At 37.0% G+C, this 20,570-nt stretch overlaps 1 protein-coding gene across 21 annotated transcripts in view; it reads right to left on the reverse strand.

Annotated features, from left to right (window-relative positions):
* STAU2 (staufen double-stranded RNA binding protein 2) overlaps window positions 1-20,570 on the reverse strand; it is a 338,058-nt gene that overhangs the window by 193,096 nt on the left and 124,392 nt on the right. For all 21 annotated transcript variants that reach the window (XM_063642824.1, XM_063642827.1, XM_055286518.2 and 18 more), the window contains 3 exons: window positions 4,872-5,031; window positions 3,214-3,321; window positions 935-1,147 (listed from right to left, as the gene is read on the reverse strand). In XM_063642824.1, coding sequence (XP_063498894.1) covers window positions 935-1,147; window positions 3,214-3,321; window positions 4,872-5,031 — 481 coding nt within the window. The remainder of the gene's footprint in view (window positions 1-934; window positions 1,148-3,213; window positions 3,322-4,871; window positions 5,032-20,570) is intronic.

Consider the following 20,570-nt stretch of genomic DNA (forward strand, 5'->3'; position numbering starts at 1 on the left):
ATCAGAAGAAGGCTGCTAAATCAGTGAGGCTGAGCCAGCAACTGAAATGCTGGCAATTTAAGGCTCTCTCTGGAAACACAGAACTCCAGCTCCAGACATGTCATACGTGTCAAGCATTCACAGGCACTGTCCTGTACTAAATGCTGATTCATCTCATTCCTCTGATATTTACCTTTCTTCTCTTATTAATGTAAATAAATTCTGACCCAATAAAAGAATCACAATATCTTGAAAAGCTGTGTGCTCTATATTCTTCTTTGGCAAGGTATACACATCTGAACGAATGGCAACAAAATAACACCATCTACTTCATATGGTTGCTATGTGGATTAAATGTGATTAAAGCATGCAAAGTGTTGGGACAAAGTCTGGCACATAGAGTGCTTTATGATTTCCAGCTGCTGTAGCTATCATTGTTAGTATCAGTCACATGATTTTTTTGTGTGTATCTTGTTACCAATTTCATGATATCCTAAGAAGTTACTATGTAACAGCCTTGTGTGCAGAAAGAACACTGGATTAGAGATCAGAGCAGTTCAGGAGGTTTGACATGATTGCTGAATAAAAATGAGCAAACTCTTTGAACACGTTTTGTAAAATGTTATTTGTAAAATAAGGGCTAACATCATCCACCTTACACGGTCATGAGGGGGATTATAGTAAAGGTGACATGAATGGTAAAGCACTTTTTAAACAACAAAGAAATACATAAATACCTAAGGTATTATGATTATTTGGTGAACAAATGCAGGTGCACAGGTATTTAAAAAGCAAAACAGAATTGTCATTAATTTATAGTCACATGTCCTGCTCTGATTTCAGGACTGTACATTGTCCATAAGTTCAGGGATCTGCCTTATAGAAAAATGCTTATCTACAGCTACTATAATATTTATTTAGTAAAACTGACTGATGTTCACAAATATAAACTTACCTTTACTATTGTTTTAGGGCGTTTTTTAAAAAATAGTTTTGGCTTTTCCACCACAGGAAGAGGTGGAAGTTTTTTAAGCTCCTGTAAGACGGTGGTCGCAGCGCGTTTCTTGGAGAGTTTTTTGCTATTTCCTTCTCCTTCTGCAGAGAACTCTCCTACTGACACTCGAGTAACAAAGCTTTTCATGTGTGGTGGTCCACTTTCTTTAATAACCTATTAAATTCAAGTAAAATATTAAATAATGGATAGGCACTTAAGATGTATTCTTAAAGTATGACTTAATATTCATATCAAAACCAAAATTAGTATTATGCCAAAATTATAGTATTTCTTTAAGAAAGCTATTATGAAGGTATTACACTGGGACTATTTATGACACTTGATGCTTAATGCAGTTGAAACAAATCTAAATAAACACATTTGATTCATAGTCAAAATGATTTATTACTTTAAAACAGATCATTCTAATTACAGTTTCTCCATGTCTTATGGAGCACAAATTTAAGAACATCAAAGATACCATTAGATTAGATACCATATTAGATTGGCCATCTAGAATGATAATTTGTATATAATTACATACATATCTAACTTCCTCCTATGTACGAGTAAGTTACTGGAGAAATGAGTAGTTCTATAAACCATAAGGCACCATGCCTGTGGAGGCCTCTCAAAAACAGTTGATGGATAAAAATAAGCTGTTTTTGATAGCGATGTCAAAAGCTGTTTTACAGAAAGAGACATTTATTCTTGTGACATGATTTTAAAAAAGTAAGTAGGTATGCCAAGAAAATTCCCAGCTTTCTGGAGTAATGAGTTATGGATCTGTCAACTATGAATGTAATGTTCCTAAACCTTGTTTTATCTGCTCTCACTTTTACACTATGTCAGCTTTTGGAGGAAATATGCCTTCCAAAACCTGAGGATTCAAAACTTTAGTCTCCTTCAAAATTATGACCTATACAAGATGCCCTATTTAAGTAGTTACTATTTAACATTACACTGAAATTTTGTCTTCTAATATTGGATACCAATTAGGAAATGGAGTGAAAGCACCGCAATATTTCAATAAGGTGACATTATTAGGGATGAGGAATTTATCATAAGCACACTTTCCAAGTAATTTAGGTTTACTATTTAAACATCAAAGCTGTTTATTTTAACCACTTTATAGACATTCTTCTCAATTTTTTTTAAAAAAGAATATATTTTACTGACTTAATAGAGAATACTAAATATTTAACCTTTAATTGTTCACATTAGATCATCATTATAAACATGAGATATCCTATACCATAATATATTGATGTTCCCAAGAACATCTAAGAATAATAAAACTGTCTGTTCTTACTCACTGTAGCCTTTAAAAAAAAAATTCCAATAATTTTTTAGTATAAGCAATTACTTTTTACAGGTTTTCCAAATTTTCCGTATCATTTCTTGCTGGACCAATAGGATCTCAAGTACATTCTCTCCCTGACTTCCTCATTTTGCTGCTTTTAACATGCTGTGGACTGAGAACCAAGATAATGCAACTTGTAAGAATGTGTCCAAGAGAAAGCTAACAGTTTCTCAGTCCAACTCAGATGATCCTGCCAATGAGTAAGATGTGGGAGCTTTCTAGTAGGTGAATGTCATACAATGTGAGGGAAGATTCTCCACAACTCTTTCAGCTTATTTCCTGGTTCTTGTCTACTTTCCAGACATGAATTGTAAAATTAGTGACCTCTTAATAAGGGAAGTATTATAATAATTATTGTTTTCTTCTTTGAAATTTCATAAATTTTATGAATATATTTGCAATATATTTATCTAGCTGTAAAGTCAAGAGTTGCTTCATTACATCTTACTTCTTGGTGATTTTGTTAGTTGCGGTTAAACATATTTTGGCCTCCACACAATTGAAAAAAAAATTGGACATTAATGTGTGTCACTAAATCTTAACTTGAATAAATTTAATTTAATCCTATTTAAAATACCAAATCCTATAGGATACCACCAATTATCTATACCCAGAAAATAACTTTTATAATAAAAATTGAAATATCATGTATACAAAAGGCTTAATACAGAAAAGAAAAAAAATCAGAAGGAATCTGTGTTATCATCATGATTTCTATTTTCACCAGGGCCTAGATCATTTCATAATACTGGGTTTGAACATATAGAAGCACATTAACTCTTGCAGGATACTAGTATACCAGTTAATCTGATTTGTTTGTTTGTTTAAAATAACCAGAGCAAGGGAAAAAATGGGAAGATCTCTACCGAGTACATACCTCAAAACTGACAGGCATATTTCGCTTCAGAGCAATTTCAAACACCAAGCTGATCTCAGACTTATTTGCATCTTTGTCATCATCCATATCCTTTCCTGATTCACCATTCTAAATCACAAAAAATAGGATAACACTGAATCTTGATATTATAACAAACTTTACTTTTATTCTACAGTCAAGATGGCCTATTTAAATTACAAGAAGAAACAACAAACTATATAGACTGTATCTGCTGCATTCTCCTGTAACCACAGCAGTCAAGGGCTTTCCTGCCAGGCTTTTTGTTCCTCGGTTTTTAGCTTGTTTTCCTTGAAGGAAAAGCATTTAATGCAGACTTTGGAAATATTTTGCTCAGCCACACACTAATTTGAGTTTAGCTTACATCCCTAAACCTGCCTGGCACTCTTGTTTTAGAGTTCTCTACCCACCCAACCCCCAACACCCAGGAATTCCCCCACTGGCGTTCTAATGTGATCTATGAGGATGAAGTTACAGAAAGAGTACAGGATGCAAACCAGAAGCATCCTAGTTGGAGATCTATGTCTGGCACAGGCATCGGTTTACTTTATTCACTTATTTAACACATACTTCTGGAAGGCCTCATATATGCTGAACCCACTATAACTATTAGAGAGAAAGAGACAGTATTCCTGCTGTCAAGAAGTGGGAGAGAATGATCTAGTGGGAAAACAGATCAAGAAATAGATAGGAGCTCTCATGAAAGAGTACAAGCAGAAAAACACCTAAGTCTGCCATTAAGATAAATATCAAAGGAGAAGGAAACAATTGGTTTGGGGAAAGGAAAACTGTAGAGGTTGAACTGCAGGGTAAGTAAGACGCTCACTACACTGCCGGGCGCGGTGGCTCACGCCTGTAATCCCAGCACTTTGGGAGGCCGAGGCGGGCAGATCACGAGGTCAGAAGAACATCCTGGCTAACACAGTGAAACCTCATCTGTACTAAAAATACAAAAAATTAGCTGGGCGTGGTAGCATGCGCCTATGGTCCCAGCTACTCAAGAGGCTGAGGCAGGAGAATCGCTTGAACCCGGGAGGCAGAGGTTGCAGTGAGCCGAGATCCTGCCACTGCATTCCAGCCTGGGCAACAGAGCGAGGCTCCATCTCAAAAAAAAAAAAAAAGAAAGAAAAAAGAAGCTCACTATGCTATGTATAGGACATACCTGAGCTAGAGATACTATTTTGAAGTCAATCGACAAAGTAGCTGAAGCCATGAGAATGAGTGAGATTACTCAAGAACAGCCTCAATGTCATTTGCAAAACAAAGAGGACTGAAAAATCCATAAAATCTCTTCCACTTTAAATCCTTGATTCTAGATTCACACAATGTAATCTATATTCAATAAACATAGCATGAAATATAAGCCAAATCAATGTTATTTCTCATCCTCATATACATCCCCAAATCCCTAGTTGCCTGGGAAGTGAACTCAAGGGAAGAACCAAAGCTCTGAAAGATAGTCACCCTGCAGGAACACATGAAGCAAGTATAGTAGACAGTCTGAGATGCAAATCTTAGCAGGTCTTCACTCTAGTATTCTTCCCTATCAGAACAGATTATTTATTTTAATTATAAAATGCTCTGATTTGTTTCACTGGGAAAGTAGAACGAAGAGACTGTCACATGCAGCAGCACCACACCTGAGGCGATCTTTCCGGAATAGGTTCATTCTGCAGTGCTTGGAGGGCTTTCATTGCAGCATTGTGTCTAGCAGCTTGTCGAGTCTTTCCTTCCCCAAAAAATTCATTATTTCCTACAGTGAGCTGAACATAAAAGATCTTAGGCACTGGGCAATGATACCTAAAATAAGAAAATAAAAACGTTAAAGTTAGCTTAATAAAACCACTCTATAATCATTCATAAGATTTATTTTGTTTAAAATGATACCAATTATATAATGTGCTATACTCTTAAAACTTTAACCTCAAAAACATATTTTTTTGATAAAATGTGAGTCAATACATCTACAGATAATAGCTTATATTGATCTCCATGAAAAACATATATAGAATACAACATTAAACATAACACAATACAGTAAAAATTATTTTAATTATATCACAGGATACTTCCTGGTGAGAAGTTTTCAGTCAGATTTTGACAGAAGTAAGTGAACAGTCTAGTGAAGCTACAACAGAGGCTGGGTCAGGCAAGACTGTTCAGGCGACAACATGTAGATTACCGTGCTTTTTGCAGAAGATAATTATGATTAGAAATATAGGAGCAGAGAAACGGATCGACTACAATGCAAAGTAATAAGGAGAGCAGATTCAGCATAAGAATAAGGAATTTAGGCCAATTCTTAAGCAGGAAGTGTTATATTCATACATTTTACGGTGACTGAGGTAATGAGGCTAATGAGGTGTGACTAAAAACCTGCAATAATGCAGATATGAAGAAATAACAGAGGCTGTAAGAAACAAGAAAACCAAAAGAAATTAAGTAGAAAAAATTAAGATATGTAATAAAATCCATTAATTCAGCAATTATTTATGGAGTGTCTTCTATATGACAGGGGACTATGACAATGAACAACAACACTTAGAGTGGGGAAGATAAACAATAAGAAAAATATGTAGAATACCTAGTATGTTAGAGGTAGATGTAAGAAAAAGTAAAGAGGAAAGGGTTCAGAAGTGCCAGGGAGGTAGGTTTTAGATAGGGTGGCCAAGAGAAGTTTCATTGAAAAAATATCAATTATGTAAAGACGTGGAATAAGTTAGGGAAGAAGCCATGCAGATATCTGGGACAGTGCATCTGAAGCAGAAAGTATACCAGCAGCAACGGCAGCAAGGCAGGAGCGTGCCATGCATGTTCAAGTAGCTCGGAGGAGGCCTGTCTGGCAAAAGTTTAGGGAGAGAGGAAAAGCTAGATGAGAAGAGGTGGCAAGATTCCATAGGGCCTTCCCTACAAATTGCTGTAGGCATCTTTTAACCCAAGTGAAATGACCAGCCACTGGAAGGTTTCACACAGAGAAGTGACATAATCTGACTTATCTCTTGGAATAACCATTTGACTACTATTTTGAGGACACACTGTAGGGGAACAATGCTGGAAGCAAAGCTATCTAATAGGCTACTGGGATAATCAAGGGGAAAGGTGACAGTGGCCTGAACTAGGGTGTAGCAATGGAAGCAACAAGAAGTCATCGTTTCTAGATGAATTTTGAAAGTAGAGATGATGGGTTTACTCAAGGCCTGGCTATGGAATATGAGAGGGGAGTCAGGGACGACATCACGGTTTCGGAACTAAACAACTGGAAAATGGAGTACCTATCTATTGAGACAGTGAAGACTGCAAAAGAAATGGATTTGCTGGGGGTGGATTTCAATAGCTCTGTTTTGGAGATGTTCAATTATTAGACCTATTAGATATCCAAGTGTAGATGTCAACTGGACAACTGAATTTATTAGTCTGGACTTCAGCAAAGAGGTCCAAGGTAGAAATAACATTTGGGAATCATCAGTATATAGGTGGTATTTAAAGGCATAAAATAATGAGAACTCTGTGGGAGGGTGTGATGGGAGAAAAGCCAAGCAAGCACGATGTCCTTCCTGAAAGCCAAACGGGAAAAAAGTCTGTCAAGGAGAAGGGAGGGATTAATTGAATCTAATGCTACTAACAGGTCAAGTAAAATGATGACTGAGAAATATGACCACTGAATTGAGCAACTTAGCAAAATAAACAGAATCGATTTTGATGGAATGGTGGATTTACAATAGCAATGCTGAAAAAAATGAGTTAAAAATCACTCCAGTCCTAAAAAATGTTTGTTTCCAAGCAAAAAGAAGTCCAATTGAGGTCCTACTGTATTTTAGATAATTACTGCACATCCAAGTAGTGACGCTCTATGTTCAACCTGAGATAAACTGGATAGGGCCCATCATGTAAGAATTCACCAGGCAGATGGGACTAATCAATGAAGGTTTACTGAAGGTGAAGAACTAGAAATGTTGATTGGTACTGAAGATGCAGATTTGTGAGGCAATAATTGAAACCATGCAAGTGGATAAGCACCTGGAAAGGGTAAGTGTAAAGGAATCAAAAAAGAGCCTAAGGCTAGGAAATGATTAATGCCTATGATCAAAGTGCAAGGGAAACAATAGACAGCAGTGAAAGAGATGAAAAAGGGTCAAAGTTAGAAGAAAAATTACAACACAATGTCAGGGACAGGAGTAATTAACAGTGTCAAATGAAGGAGAGGACTTCAGAGTATGAAAAAAAGAAAAAGTTACTGTTTTAAACGCTTAACTTAAAATCAATTTTCTTGAACTACAGTTTTCTATTAAGATAAAGCATTTTAAATGTGTTTTTATTATAAACAAAGATTAAAAAGCATTAAAAAACTACAATCTTTTTTGCTTTTTGGTTACAACAATTAAATATTGTGTACTGAAGTGCACAATTTCCTATCATCTATTTTATTTTAATCCCTTTAATGCAGAAATTTATTTTAATCCCTTAATGCAGAAATCTGACAGACTAATATGAATAATGCGGGTCATCTTCACTTTGTATTTCACAAAATTCAATCTTCCCACCTCCACATAACTTTATTTTTAACTGGTGCTACTATAAAATTTTAAAAGACAACTTGAAATCAGAAATTTACTCCTGAACTGAGATCTTATATGGCAAACTTTCACCATAGAGCAAATGTTTACAATTAATTATAAACTTCTGAAAATAGAAGGTCCACAGCTGAAATGCTAACAGACCTTTAACTACAGTAGAGGGAGTGGGCGCCACTATAATCACTAAGGCCTGCTGACAATTACAAAACTCATTTTGGTTTGCCACAGAGACAAACAAAATTTCTGTTCATTATAACTTTACTGGAATATGATGTCATAACACATAACCATACTGAAACAATCTGCTGATTTTCTGGCCAAAATATTAATTGCACACCAAAGAGCCCTTGGGGCCTCTCCCTTTTTGGTCATCAAATATGGCTCAATGTATGTGTATGTGCATGCATGTGGATATATATGTATATATAAATTATATTGTGTAAGTATCAGAGGAAAAATTAAGTATGTTGCATTTTTAACATAAAAGGTAAAAATTCTAGCACTAACAACAGGAAATACCAAGACTGGATGCCTGACTTATTTCATTCTGTTTCACTTCATCCTCTTACTTAACAATGATTCTTAATAATATACCCCACATGGTTTGAATACCTTATATATCACATCTCCTCATACCATCATGACAATCAAGATTAGCCAGAGCACTCTCATTAATTGCATCCAGATTGAATTACAGGGGAGATGATGCAGAATGGTTTTTGTGTGATAGGTCTGGTCTCAAAATACTTATTTCCTTTGGTAAAGAAACACCCAAAATTTATTAATTATAAAGATTGATATGTTCTATTTAATGGATTTCCTTCTACTTTCACTTATTTCAAGTATTAAGCTCACTTTTAATAAGGTATTTGATATGGTTTGGCTGTGTCCCCCCTCAGAATCTCATCTTGAATTGTAATCCGAATTGTAATCTCCATGTGTCGTGGGAGGGACCTGGTTGGAGGTTAAGTGAACCATGGGAGCGGTTTCCCCCGTGGTATTCTCATGATAGGGAGTGAGTTCTCACAAGATCTGACAGTTTTATAAGCGTCTGGCATTTCCCTTGCTGGCACTCATTTCCTCTCCTGCTGCCCTGTGAAGAGGTGCCTTCCGCCATCCTGAGGCCTCCCCAGCCATGCAGAACAGTCAGTCAATTAAACCTCTTTTCTTTATAAATCACCCAGTTCAGTCTCGGGTATTTCTTCATAGCAACATGAGATCAGACTAACACAGTACATATAATAAGTGATGTACATATTTTTACCAATTAGTAAATTTACCTAAGCAGACATAGCTATTCTTGAATGATTTTTCTCAAGTAGAATTTTGTGGTCAATGTTTAGATCCCCATAATGATTACTGTTAAAAGATGAACCATGAAAACTCACCCATCCAAGTTATTTAAATTTCAGGGTCAAATGGTTGAATTTCTTTTAAATCCCAAAAAAGTCTTGGGATTTGAAAGATCCTACTTTCATCAGAATTATCTTCCATGCTTGTTAAAAATGAAGATTCCTGTGATCCAAGCCTGATCTGCTGTATCAGAGTTTCTGAGGATGGAACCATAATTTTAAGCTGCCCTGCTGACTCTCTGCATGATAAAGGTCCAGGATTATCACCACATCGCACAATGTGGCCTATGTGACTTGGCAATTGCTTCAAAGTCCATTCAAGAAAGAGACCACACACAATGCTTACTGCACAATGGTTAGGTCTTTCTCTTTTTTTTTTTATTTTTCTGAGACGGAGTCTCGCTCTGTCGCCCAGGCTGGAGTGCAGTGGCTAGATCTCGGCTCCCTGCAAGCTCCGCCTCCTGGGTTCTCGCCATTCTCCTGCCTCAGCCTCCCGAGTAGCTGGGACTACAGGCGCCTGCCACCACGCCCGGCTAATTTTTTGTATTTTTAGTAGAGACGGGGTTTCACTGTGTTAGCCAGGATGTCTCAATCTCCGACCTTGTGATCTGCCTGCCTCGGCCTCCCAAAGTGCTGGGATTACAGGCGTGAGCCACCACGCCCGGCCAGGTCTTTCATATCTCTTTTTCATTTAATCCTCACTACAGCCTGGTGAGGCAGGAGATGTCCCCAAGGTCACCTTAAGAGATAACAAATGTCCCCAAAAGAGTTGCTGGGAATCAAATTTAAGTCTGCCTAACTGCAGAGTCCAGGAAATTCCTTATGGAGTTTCCTAAAAATCTGCTTTATCTTCTTCCATTTTTGTTCATTTTGTTTATTAAATTGTCTATCTTCATGGAAGGCCAGAGAACCTAATGCAAGGGATCTAAACTAAGGCCCACTGATAGACTTCAGAGATGTTTTATTGAGTGAACGGCTGCTGAAACAAACAGACAACCATGACGAAACACTGTTTGTGCAGCATGTCAAATCAAATAGACACAAGTGCATGATGTAAAATCAAAGTGAAACATCAAAATGATGAGCATTGTGTGCCACATTACTTAACAGCCTAAATCTGACAAATGCTGCGTGCAAGGCCTTTTTATCCCCATGTCTCCTTGCCTTCTATCTGCTGGAAGTCTTGCAAAAAATAAATAAAATTGTAAATAAAATAAAATAGAATCTTCCTTTCCTTTAGATCCCAAACAAGTCTTGAGATTCAGCCTATCTTCAAGATACCACAAGTCAATACAACAGTAAGAAAGAATGTATACTGGTTCCTTTGATTTAATACTTGGCATTCCTTACAGCTTTTTGAGTAAAGGAAAGATTTTACTTTCACTTATATTTGACTGTTGGTTGTAGCAACTTTTTATACCACATATCCTTGCCAACCTCCCTAAAGTTACTTCATTTAATGCCCTCTTTATGGACTCATTTTGTATCATCTTTCTAAACAACTAAAATCCCGTATGTCCTCCCTACCATTCTGTGACTGTTTTATTCTCCAACATCTCCACTTTCCTAAGTATCATTTTTACAAGGTGAGAAAGACATATCCCAAATAACATTAGGATTTTTACAAATTGAAAAATAATTACCTCATTCTATTTGATAGCATTATTCATAAATCTCAACACAGCTTAAACATTCATATCTCCCCTACAGACTTACATCTTAAAATATATGAAAATGCTATCTTCTGATCTAATAAAGAGAGGCTTTGGATTTCTGTGTTTACTTCTAACATTGACTGGAAACAGAAATGTCACTTAACCTTTCTATCTCAGTTTACTTATCTGCAAAATATTTGTAAAATTTATGTTTAAAGAACCCTGAAGGCCAAAACTAAGAATTCAAATGACATATCGATTATTTTGACTCTTTGTACACTTTTTGGCACTGCTAAGCATTCTTTTTCTTGCTGTAGAAAAACAGCAGGTTTTTATCATAGAGCTATAAAATAGTCCTTGGCACATTTTCAAACTTGTATGTATATAAAATATCTAGATAGGAGACAGTTCTTTCTCTATTCATATCTACAAATTTTGAAAAATATATCTTTTATGAGATCTAACTTAATTCTTGAGGAATTTCAAATATTAGGACTGATTAGAAAAGATTCACAGGTCAGATGAAAATATGCTTTAAAAAAGGTGTATGGATATTCTATTTGTAGAATTACTGTAAGTATGTTTTAAATGCCTAGAGGAAATATAGAAAGATATGCACTAAAAGCTAGGATAGGGTGTTTTGAAATGATAGCATTATAAATGATGTTCTTTCCTCTCATAATTTCAAGTTTTAAAAAATAATATGGTACACTAGAATAAAAATGGAAAAAAAATACTTAATTGAAGGAAGTCTAGTCCCTGTCCAAACAAAGGTAAATCTGTGTTTGAAATTAAATTTGATAAATTAGTGGAATGACTTATGGAATACAGAACACAAACCAAGAGAATAAGTAACTTGTACTGTATCACTCACAGTAGTGCCATAATCAGGACTATGCAAAGCACAGCATGTTATCAAAGAGCCCCATTATTGTAAACACACAAGCACCACCCACAATCTCATACTTGGAACCAACATAAACCTGTTCTTGCCCCTTCTCTAAATGGATATATAGATAAATCATTATCACATCACCATTACCACAATTAGGGCAAAAACATACAAAGCACTTACTATGTGCCAGGCACTATTCCAAGCATTTAGATACTAATCTCACTGAATCCTCACAACCCCACTTCATTTTACAGATGAGGAAATTGAAGAATAGAGACATTCACTAACCTTCCCAAGGCCACCCGATCTGAGCTCGCATTTGAGCCCAGGCAGTCTCACTCCAGAGCCCATGCTCATAACTGCCACACCATGCTGCCTCTGAATGAACTGGATAGATGAACACTATAAACTGCAGAAGTACTAACTATAAACTCTGAAGAAGTCATGCTGGACTGGGAATATCAAAGCGACTTGTCTCTCTAGATGTATGAGATGTGGCAGATTCTGAAGACCTCTGTACGCCAAAAGTCAGGTGCAGGATATCAGTTGCCAAAGGCAATGCTGGGGACACTGCAAGTCTAGAAGACCAAGTTGACTGCAAAGTCCTATTTCCTCTCTGCTCATTTTTTGTCTCCTCTTAACCCACCCATCTGGAGCCCAAGTTTAAATGTTCTCATTAGGGAAATGCAAATCCAAACCACAATAAGACACTACTTCACACACCCACTGGGATGGCTATAGTTTAAAAAAAAAAAAAAAATCATAAAGATATGGCAAATTGGAACCCTCATACATTCTGGTGGGAATGTAAAATGGTGCAGTTGCTATGGAAAATAGTTTACCAGTTCATCAAAAAATTAAACACAGAATTACCACTTGACCCAGCAGTTTCACTTCTAGATATATACCCAAGAGAAATGAAAACTGGGGTTCACACAAAAACTTGTAGGTAAATGTTTACAGCAGCATTATTCCTAATAGAAAGTGGAAATAACCCAAAGGTCCCGATGAATAAATAAAATGTGGTATGTCCCCACAATGGAGTGTTTTACAGTTGTACAAAGGAATGAAGTATAATTACACGCTACAACATGAATGAACTTACCTTATACTAAGTGAAAGAAGCTAGATACAAAAGAGTATATACTCTATGATTCCATTTAGACAAAATATCCAGAATAGGCAAACCCATAGAGAAAGTAGATTAGTGGTTGCCAGGAGCTGGGAGGATGGAGTTTGAGGAGTAACTGTTAATAGGTATGGGGTTTCTTTTAGGAGTGATAGATATGTTTTGAAATTAGACCATGGTGATGGCTGTACAACACTGTGAATGTACTAAATGCACAATGAATTGTATACTTTAAAATAGTTAATCTTGTGTTATGTAAATTTTATTTCAATACAAATCATTTTTTAAAAAAATGTTGATACTCCCTAGGGTTCTATTTTGTTTCTCACTGACAAGACAGTTTTTGTAGGTGATCTCACCTCCTCTCATTCACATTCTTGGCAGACTCCCACAAACTAGCCTACCAAATTTTGTAAAGGGAAGCGTAAAAAGACCTCCCTTTTACACTCTAGGATGTTACTGACCTGGTCTTCTTCCTACTCTTGTCTAATTGCTAGGGGGGTATGTGAATTACATTAATAATTCAACATATACTTATTAAAAGCCTACTAGGATGGAGTTTTAGTTTCTAGAGATGGAGAACTGCCCTCAGGAAACTATCAATCAAGTAAGTACACACACACACACACACACACACACACACACAACAAATGAGATGAGCTAGGAAGAAAAATAAAGCATGGTATAGAAAAAGAGTAACAGGGGCTCCTTTAGGAGGTGACATTTGAACACAGATTTGAATACAGTGAGAATTCTAGGCATGGAAATGCCAGAAAGAAAAAGTGCTCTAAGCAAATAAGACAGCAAGTGCAAAGGCCCTGCAGAAATAACATGTTGGTTGGTCAATTTTTGAGAAAGGGCAAGTGTTCCTTGTGCCTGACAAGCCCTGAGTCAAGGAATGATTAGTAGGAAACTAGGTCTGAGAAGTCACCAGGCAGCAAATCAGAACTTAATTCCACATGATGGAAGCCACTGGAAAGTTTTAAGCAGGAAAGTGGCACAATCTGACATGATTTAAAAGGATCTTGTTGCTATTTACCCGAGGAGAGGCAAGAAGAGAGTAGCTGACAAGCCATTCCATAGTGCAGGAAAAGTCATCTCTAAAAATAGGAGACTGAACTGCCCAAGAAAATATAGGATTGCAGGCAGTGCTACAATTTCACTTAACGATTGTGGTCATTATATCAAGGTGGACTAGTCAGCATAGATGCTTTTCTGTAGCTTCCTAGGAGCAACTGCAGCAGAGTCAGAGGAGCTGGAATTAACCAGTTACAGTTTTGCCAAGCATCGCTGCTCATTCCAACTGGGAGGTAGTAGAACACACAGGAATTAGGTAGCCATAGGACTAGTGAAAAATGGGTGATCAACTCTAGTGAAAAGCAGCCACGCTGAATCTGGCAGGTGAGGAAAGGGGGCACCCAGCCTGGAGGTTCTGCTCAAAGTCTTCAGGTGCTAAAGGACACTACCCTATTTCCTGCCCTCCCACTAGATGTGGGTGGTCCCATAGTGTGTGGCAGAAGCAGTAAGATGTGCCTCCCTTGTGGTGGCTGACAAGCAAAGCAGTGCTGGAAGTGTTCCCACTTTGTAACTGTGAAGAAGGGTCCCTGGCAAGGTGACCTGGAGGCCTCTTCTTCCAGTGTGCTGCCACTGTGTTCCCCTGGGTGCTGCAGCAGGCCTGTCTGAGAGGTAAATGGCAGCACTGTGGAAACCAGCAGAATTGCGGAGTGATGCTGCAGGAATGTGGCGGGGGGGCGGGAGGGTGGGTTCCTTGCAGCAGTATTTCTCAAGTGGGTCCCACATAGAAAACATTGGAGTCCTCCTAATGGGGTCTAGAAACACTTGCTAAAAAGCAGATTCAGGGCTGACCAAAGGGATTCAGGATGGAGTCCAGGAACGTGCACATTATCTAACAGCCTAGGTGGTTTGTACACATGCTACAGATTGAGAAGGGCCTCCTCACAGGGGCCTTCTTCCCTGTTTGTGAATACAAAGGCTTCTGATTCCTAAATATCAACTTTGTACTCATCTGCCTTACAGAGTGCTCTTCCTGTCTTTAACAGGATTTTAGTTAATTCTCTCACTGTTTGTTTCATAAGAAAAAATTAGGATTTTCCTATTATTTCCAGAATTTGTTTTTCCTATTTCTTTCCACAATTTATTTTACTAATTTTGTTGATCCAAACTTCCAAAAGAATACTAAATAGCAGCTGATAAAGAATATTCTTATTTCTTACTCGAATGGGAACACAGCTAGTATATACTCATTAAACCTTGTTAAAAAAAAAAAAAAAAACACTGACAGTGTGGACAGAGGAAACTATCTTTATGTTTAGAATAAGATCTACTGGATTTAAGTTCCAGCTACTAGATCTATAAAGACTTTGGGCAAGAAGCCTTATGTTCTCTAAGAGCCATCAGTAATAAGAACAATTTTGTCTGTATCAACTTTCAACTTTATTCAAGAGACAAACCAGTTGAAAATTATTATACTTTTCATGAAATATAGCATATCTGTGTACTGAGGGACAATTTTCGAATAGATATATATGTTCACACATATACTTTGCAAAACATACAATATTTTTTTAAATATAAATTTTTTTTTTTTTTGAAACAGGGTCTCGTTCTGTCACCCAGGCTGGAGTGCAGAGCATGACTATGGTTAACTGCGGCCTCAACCTGCTAGGCTCAAGCAATCCTCCCATCTCAGTCTCTCGAGTAGCTGGAACCACAAGCATGTGCCATCATGCCTGGCTAATTTTTTTTTTTTTTTTTTTTTTTGTAGAGACAGGCACTCCCTATGTTGCCTAGGCTGGTCTTGAATTCCTGGGCTAAAGCAATCCTCCCAACTCAGGCTCCCAAAGTGCTGAGGTTATAGGCATGAGCCACTGTGCCCAGCCACTTTTAACTTTTCAATATATATTCACTAAATACTGCATGCTAGTAATCTAATAGCAGAATCTTAAGTACTAAAAAACTTATGGAAAATATGGCTTACTGTTTCTTTGAGTTGTAAGAATATTCTTATTATTTAATTCCAGCAGCAGATATCATCTTTGGTTAAGGGTTCTCTGAGAATGCACTTTGAAAACAACTGGTGTAGAAAATCTCTCAAGTCCTTCCCACCAACAAAAGGATTCATGAAATGAGCTCTAGAAAATACTTATAAAACTTCTATCTCTCCATTATTTTAAGTCCACAGGCATATGTTTTTGAAAAGTTTGTTAAAAGTATAAAAAAGCATGAAAGTATAAAAGATACAAACATACTGGATTTTTTAAAAGAGGGTTTACACTCTTTTTAGATAAATTAATTTTATAATGTCTATAATAAAAGATTCAAATGGATGATTACGTTTGCACTAAAATCTTCCAAGAAGTTTAAAAACTGTTTGCTTTATTACAACGTCCAGCCCAGGCATCTACTCCAGTGCTTTTGCTGATCAGAATTAACTATCAACTTTGGATGTTTGCCCACTTCACATACTCCCAAAAGTAACATGGAGACATTACATCAGCGGTATTGCAGAAAGATTAATGTGCTTTGTTTGGAGATGCAAACTAATTATACTTACTGCATACTTCTAGTATTCTGTCTCTTTCACTCAAATCTAAATGAATTTAGTCATACATTTGCATATAGTTTAATGATAACAATAATGTGTAGTTAATAGATACTCACTGGAACATAAAAACTTTACTTGGCATTTTCCCAGCTAATTGTTTTTACAGCTTGACTTCACTTGATACATTAGGTGCATTCATAAAAAGGTTTACATAAAGTAAATATTTTCATACTAAATCCCATTTTCCCACTGTTGCCCAATATTAAATCTTGAGTTATATTTCTACAGGAAAATGCTGGCTCCAACACATCATAAAAATTATAATTAAAAATCTAAACATATATGCCAAGGAATAGGTATGTTTAATACATTATTTTACAAAACACTTTATCCTCTCACCTGTGATAAGAATTAATCTAAAAGATAATCATTTTGTTTCACAGTCTCACAATCATTAGAAGGACACGTATGTTTTTAAAAAATTGCAGGGTTTTAAAGTAGCTTCATAGAAACTAAAAGTAGAAATATAATTTATTAGCTGGAACTGCCACATGGAGATGTCCTGTCAGATTTTAGGCAATGCAAGTAGTCTCAGATTATTGACAGTAATCATTTAAGGGTCTTAGAAATTTCTTCGGCTATGAGTAACACACTTTGGGGGGTTCATTACAATCCAAACCAGATGATTTACTGGAATTACACAGATGCTCTGGAGCCAATACCACTGTCTGACTTGAAGCACACTTTTCTTTTTTGAGGCAGGGTCTCCCTCTGTCACCCAGGCTGACGTGTAGTCGTGCGATTATGCCTCACTGCAGCCTCAACTTCCAAGGCTCAAGCAATCCTCCCAAGTAACAGGGACCACAGGCGTGCACTACCACACCTGGCTAATTTTTTTTTATTTTTATGTTTTATAGAGATGCTTTTCAGAGAAATAGGAAAAAGAACTTTGCTCAACTACCTGGATCCTTTCATACTGTTTAATATTAAAAGTGTAAAAAAAAAGCAACATTTGCTAAAATAGTACAGTACTTGGAACTTTTAGAAAACTCTTCCCTTTTAAAGTATCTTGGATTAACGTTAAACAATTTATAATTTTCAGTCATTTTAAATTAATTTGTAAAATTTTCCCTGCACAAATCCTCTGGGGAATGCACTATGTGGATTTCAATTACCTATGCTCTCCTTTTCCTGCATTGCTGCAGATACGCAAGGTATGCTTTTACATCAGTTAGTCAGTGTGAACTGTGACTCTTATTCCAGGATGCACACTAAGCTGAGAACCATCCAATCCTCTTTATCTTTGCCATGTACCCTGAGGTAAAACACAGCAACAAATAAGGGAGATGATATTGGTAAAGAGACAATGTTGATATCCAGTCTGACTACCACACATAGGAAGAGGCTGAAGTAATATTTAGAGCTTTGAAAGGGCTAACAGTTTTGGCCTCGGGTTATGATGGTTTATTCCTGTTCACAATACAGATACGTGTATTTTAGTCACACTAAATACAAAGTGTGGCCAAAGACATTCTTTTCTGTGGACAAAATAGTTTTTGAAGATATTCTGAAATAAGTCAGTCATCATGACATCCTACTATTCCCAAAGAGTGGATGTTTACATGAGTTAGTGTAGCATAGCAGAAAAAGCACGAGCTTTGATGACATATTACTCCTAGGATGGAGGGCCAGCTCAGCCCTTTACTAGCTGTGTCACCCTGTGCAAGATACATGCTGTGTCAGAACATAGTAGCCCCAGGAAATCAGAGTTGTTGGCCTCTTCCCCTCTTGGCAACTAATCCATCAGCCTTCTTTGATATTCTACAATGTTTCTATGAAGCTTCAGCATCTCTAAAGCTTTTGGTTATTCCCTGTAAAGAATACCCTTAGCTGTGGTTATGCTGGCAGAATCTCTAGACTTTCATTTCATATGCTCAGTGGCACCCCTAGTTTCCCATTAGTGCTTGTACCATACCCGGGAGAACATCACTTCATGCCTGTCTAGGAGACTTGATATTTGGTTCATTGGTCACTCAAGAATGCCAATCTAGGCCAGGCACAGTGGCTCACACCTATAATCCCAGCACTTTAGGAGGCCAAGGCAGGAGGATCACTTGAGGCCAGGAGTTTGAGACCAGCCTGACCAAAATAGCAAGACTGTCTCTACAAAAAACGTAAAAAATTATCTGGGCATGGTGGTATGCCCTTGTAGTCCCAGCTACTCAGGAGCGGAGGCAGGAGCATTGCTTGAGCCCAGGAATTCAAGGGTACAGTGAGCTCAGCATCAAATGTACCCTTGTGGTTTGAGTACCACTGCACTCCAGCCTGGGCAATAGAGTGAGACCTCATCTATAAAAAAAAAAAAAGAGGAATAAAAAAAGAACGCCAGTGCAGTTCAAAACACCAAGCAGTGTGCAGAAGATAAGCTGATAAATTCAGATATTATAAAAACCAGTAGAAATCAACTAAATAAACCTCTGGAAGAATTTAATGTAAAATAATAAATAACATTACTACAATTTTTAAAAAATCTCTTTGCCTTATGTAAAGGCCATTTATTTACATGTTTGGGGTTCTGTTCTACACAGACTGTTCTGAATAGACTGTTCTATGACCTGTCAGTCAATTACAGTACAGGAGTCTGGTAACTCATTTATCTTTAAAGAAGTGCATCTTGACCAGAGAACATGAGAATGTCAACAAATCATAAGGAAATAAATAAAGCAAGTTGGTCAAGGTCCTTGTAACTGAAGCCAAGAAAAAGCCTGGGAAATTAATGAATAATAAGCTCCCAAGAAACTCAAACTGAGAAAAGCAGTAAGCCATGATGAGAATAATACCTGAGATGATTAAATATATAGTCCAAATATTACTGCCTACGATCCTAAATCTTACCCACCCGCAAAAGAGAACAGCCAAAGAGCTGAAGTTGCTCATTTTTATCTCAATGAGAGAGAGGAGGGATAAGGGGGAGGCAAGAAGGGGGGAGGAGAGGGAGGAAAGGAGAGAGAGACAGTGCATGAACACGAGCAAGAGAACAAGGGCAAAAAATACTTGCTGATAGTAGGTATGATATTAAGAACATTGTATTATATTGCATTAGAAATATAGACTATTGAAAGCCGACATAAAGAACTGATTTGGATTTAGAAAAGATCAGAAGATAAGATAGTTTTATTTCCATTTTAAAATGAATATGTAAACAACTATTAAGTTCAGTACATTAAAAAAAAAAAGTCTTGCTGCCTTTATTGATTTGGAGAAAGCCTGCCACATACTCTTACAAAGACAGGATGTCAAGCAAACCAATAAGTCATTCAAACCCAGTGTATATAAGGTTCCTTAAGTATCTGAGGAAACAACATGGAGAATTCTGAAAATCTGAGACCCACATGGGAGTAAAGAAAGAATGCATCTTAAGCAAATTTTACTTATTGTTCTCTTTGTTATCCTGAAAAATTAACTCAAGAGAACAAAAAAAGGTTTGCAAATAAGACCATATAATCCTATTTGCAGAGGATGACACTTCTTATGAGACTTAGAAACCTGCAATACAATCTGAGCTTATAAGACTGAGAACTCCAAAGCAGGAGAGTGATCAAGACTGACAAGAGTACGACCATGGTGATCTCTCAGGAAGCTAAAATCACCCCAGTTATGCATAAGAAATTCTGGCCAGAAACTGAACACTTCAGAGCTGGTGAACTCATGATAAAATCAAACAGATGAAGAGCTAAACTTATAATCTTAGTTGTCACTTGACTCTTGTTTTATCAAAATGTAATTCTAATATAATCAAAATAAGTATATCTTGTTACTACTCAAATTTAGAAAGGCCAGACTCCCCTGCAAATGCTTGAGAACCCTGTATTAGACCTCATAGTTCTCAACAAAGGGAAAAGTTTAGAGTAAATGATACGCATGCTATTCCAGGAATAGTGTTCTAGGAAGGCTACAAAAGGGACAATTTCTGCTTATACACAGGGAAAAAGGGAGTCGTATTCACTGCAGCCCTAGTCTACAGTATCGAGCGTGATACCTAGCACTTAAAAGGAGTCCACTACATATTTGTTAAATGAAGGAGAGGTTATAGCTAACAATTACTGAGTGGTTTACTATATGCTGGCACTGAGCATGCAGTAACTCATCTAATCCTCGCAATAGCCTGA

The sequence above is a fragment of the Symphalangus syndactylus genome, chromosome 7 (assembly GCF_028878055.3).
Source record: "Symphalangus syndactylus isolate Jambi chromosome 7, NHGRI_mSymSyn1-v2.1_pri, whole genome shotgun sequence".
Taxonomy (NCBI): Eukaryota; Metazoa; Chordata; class Mammalia; order Primates; family Hylobatidae; genus Symphalangus; species Symphalangus syndactylus.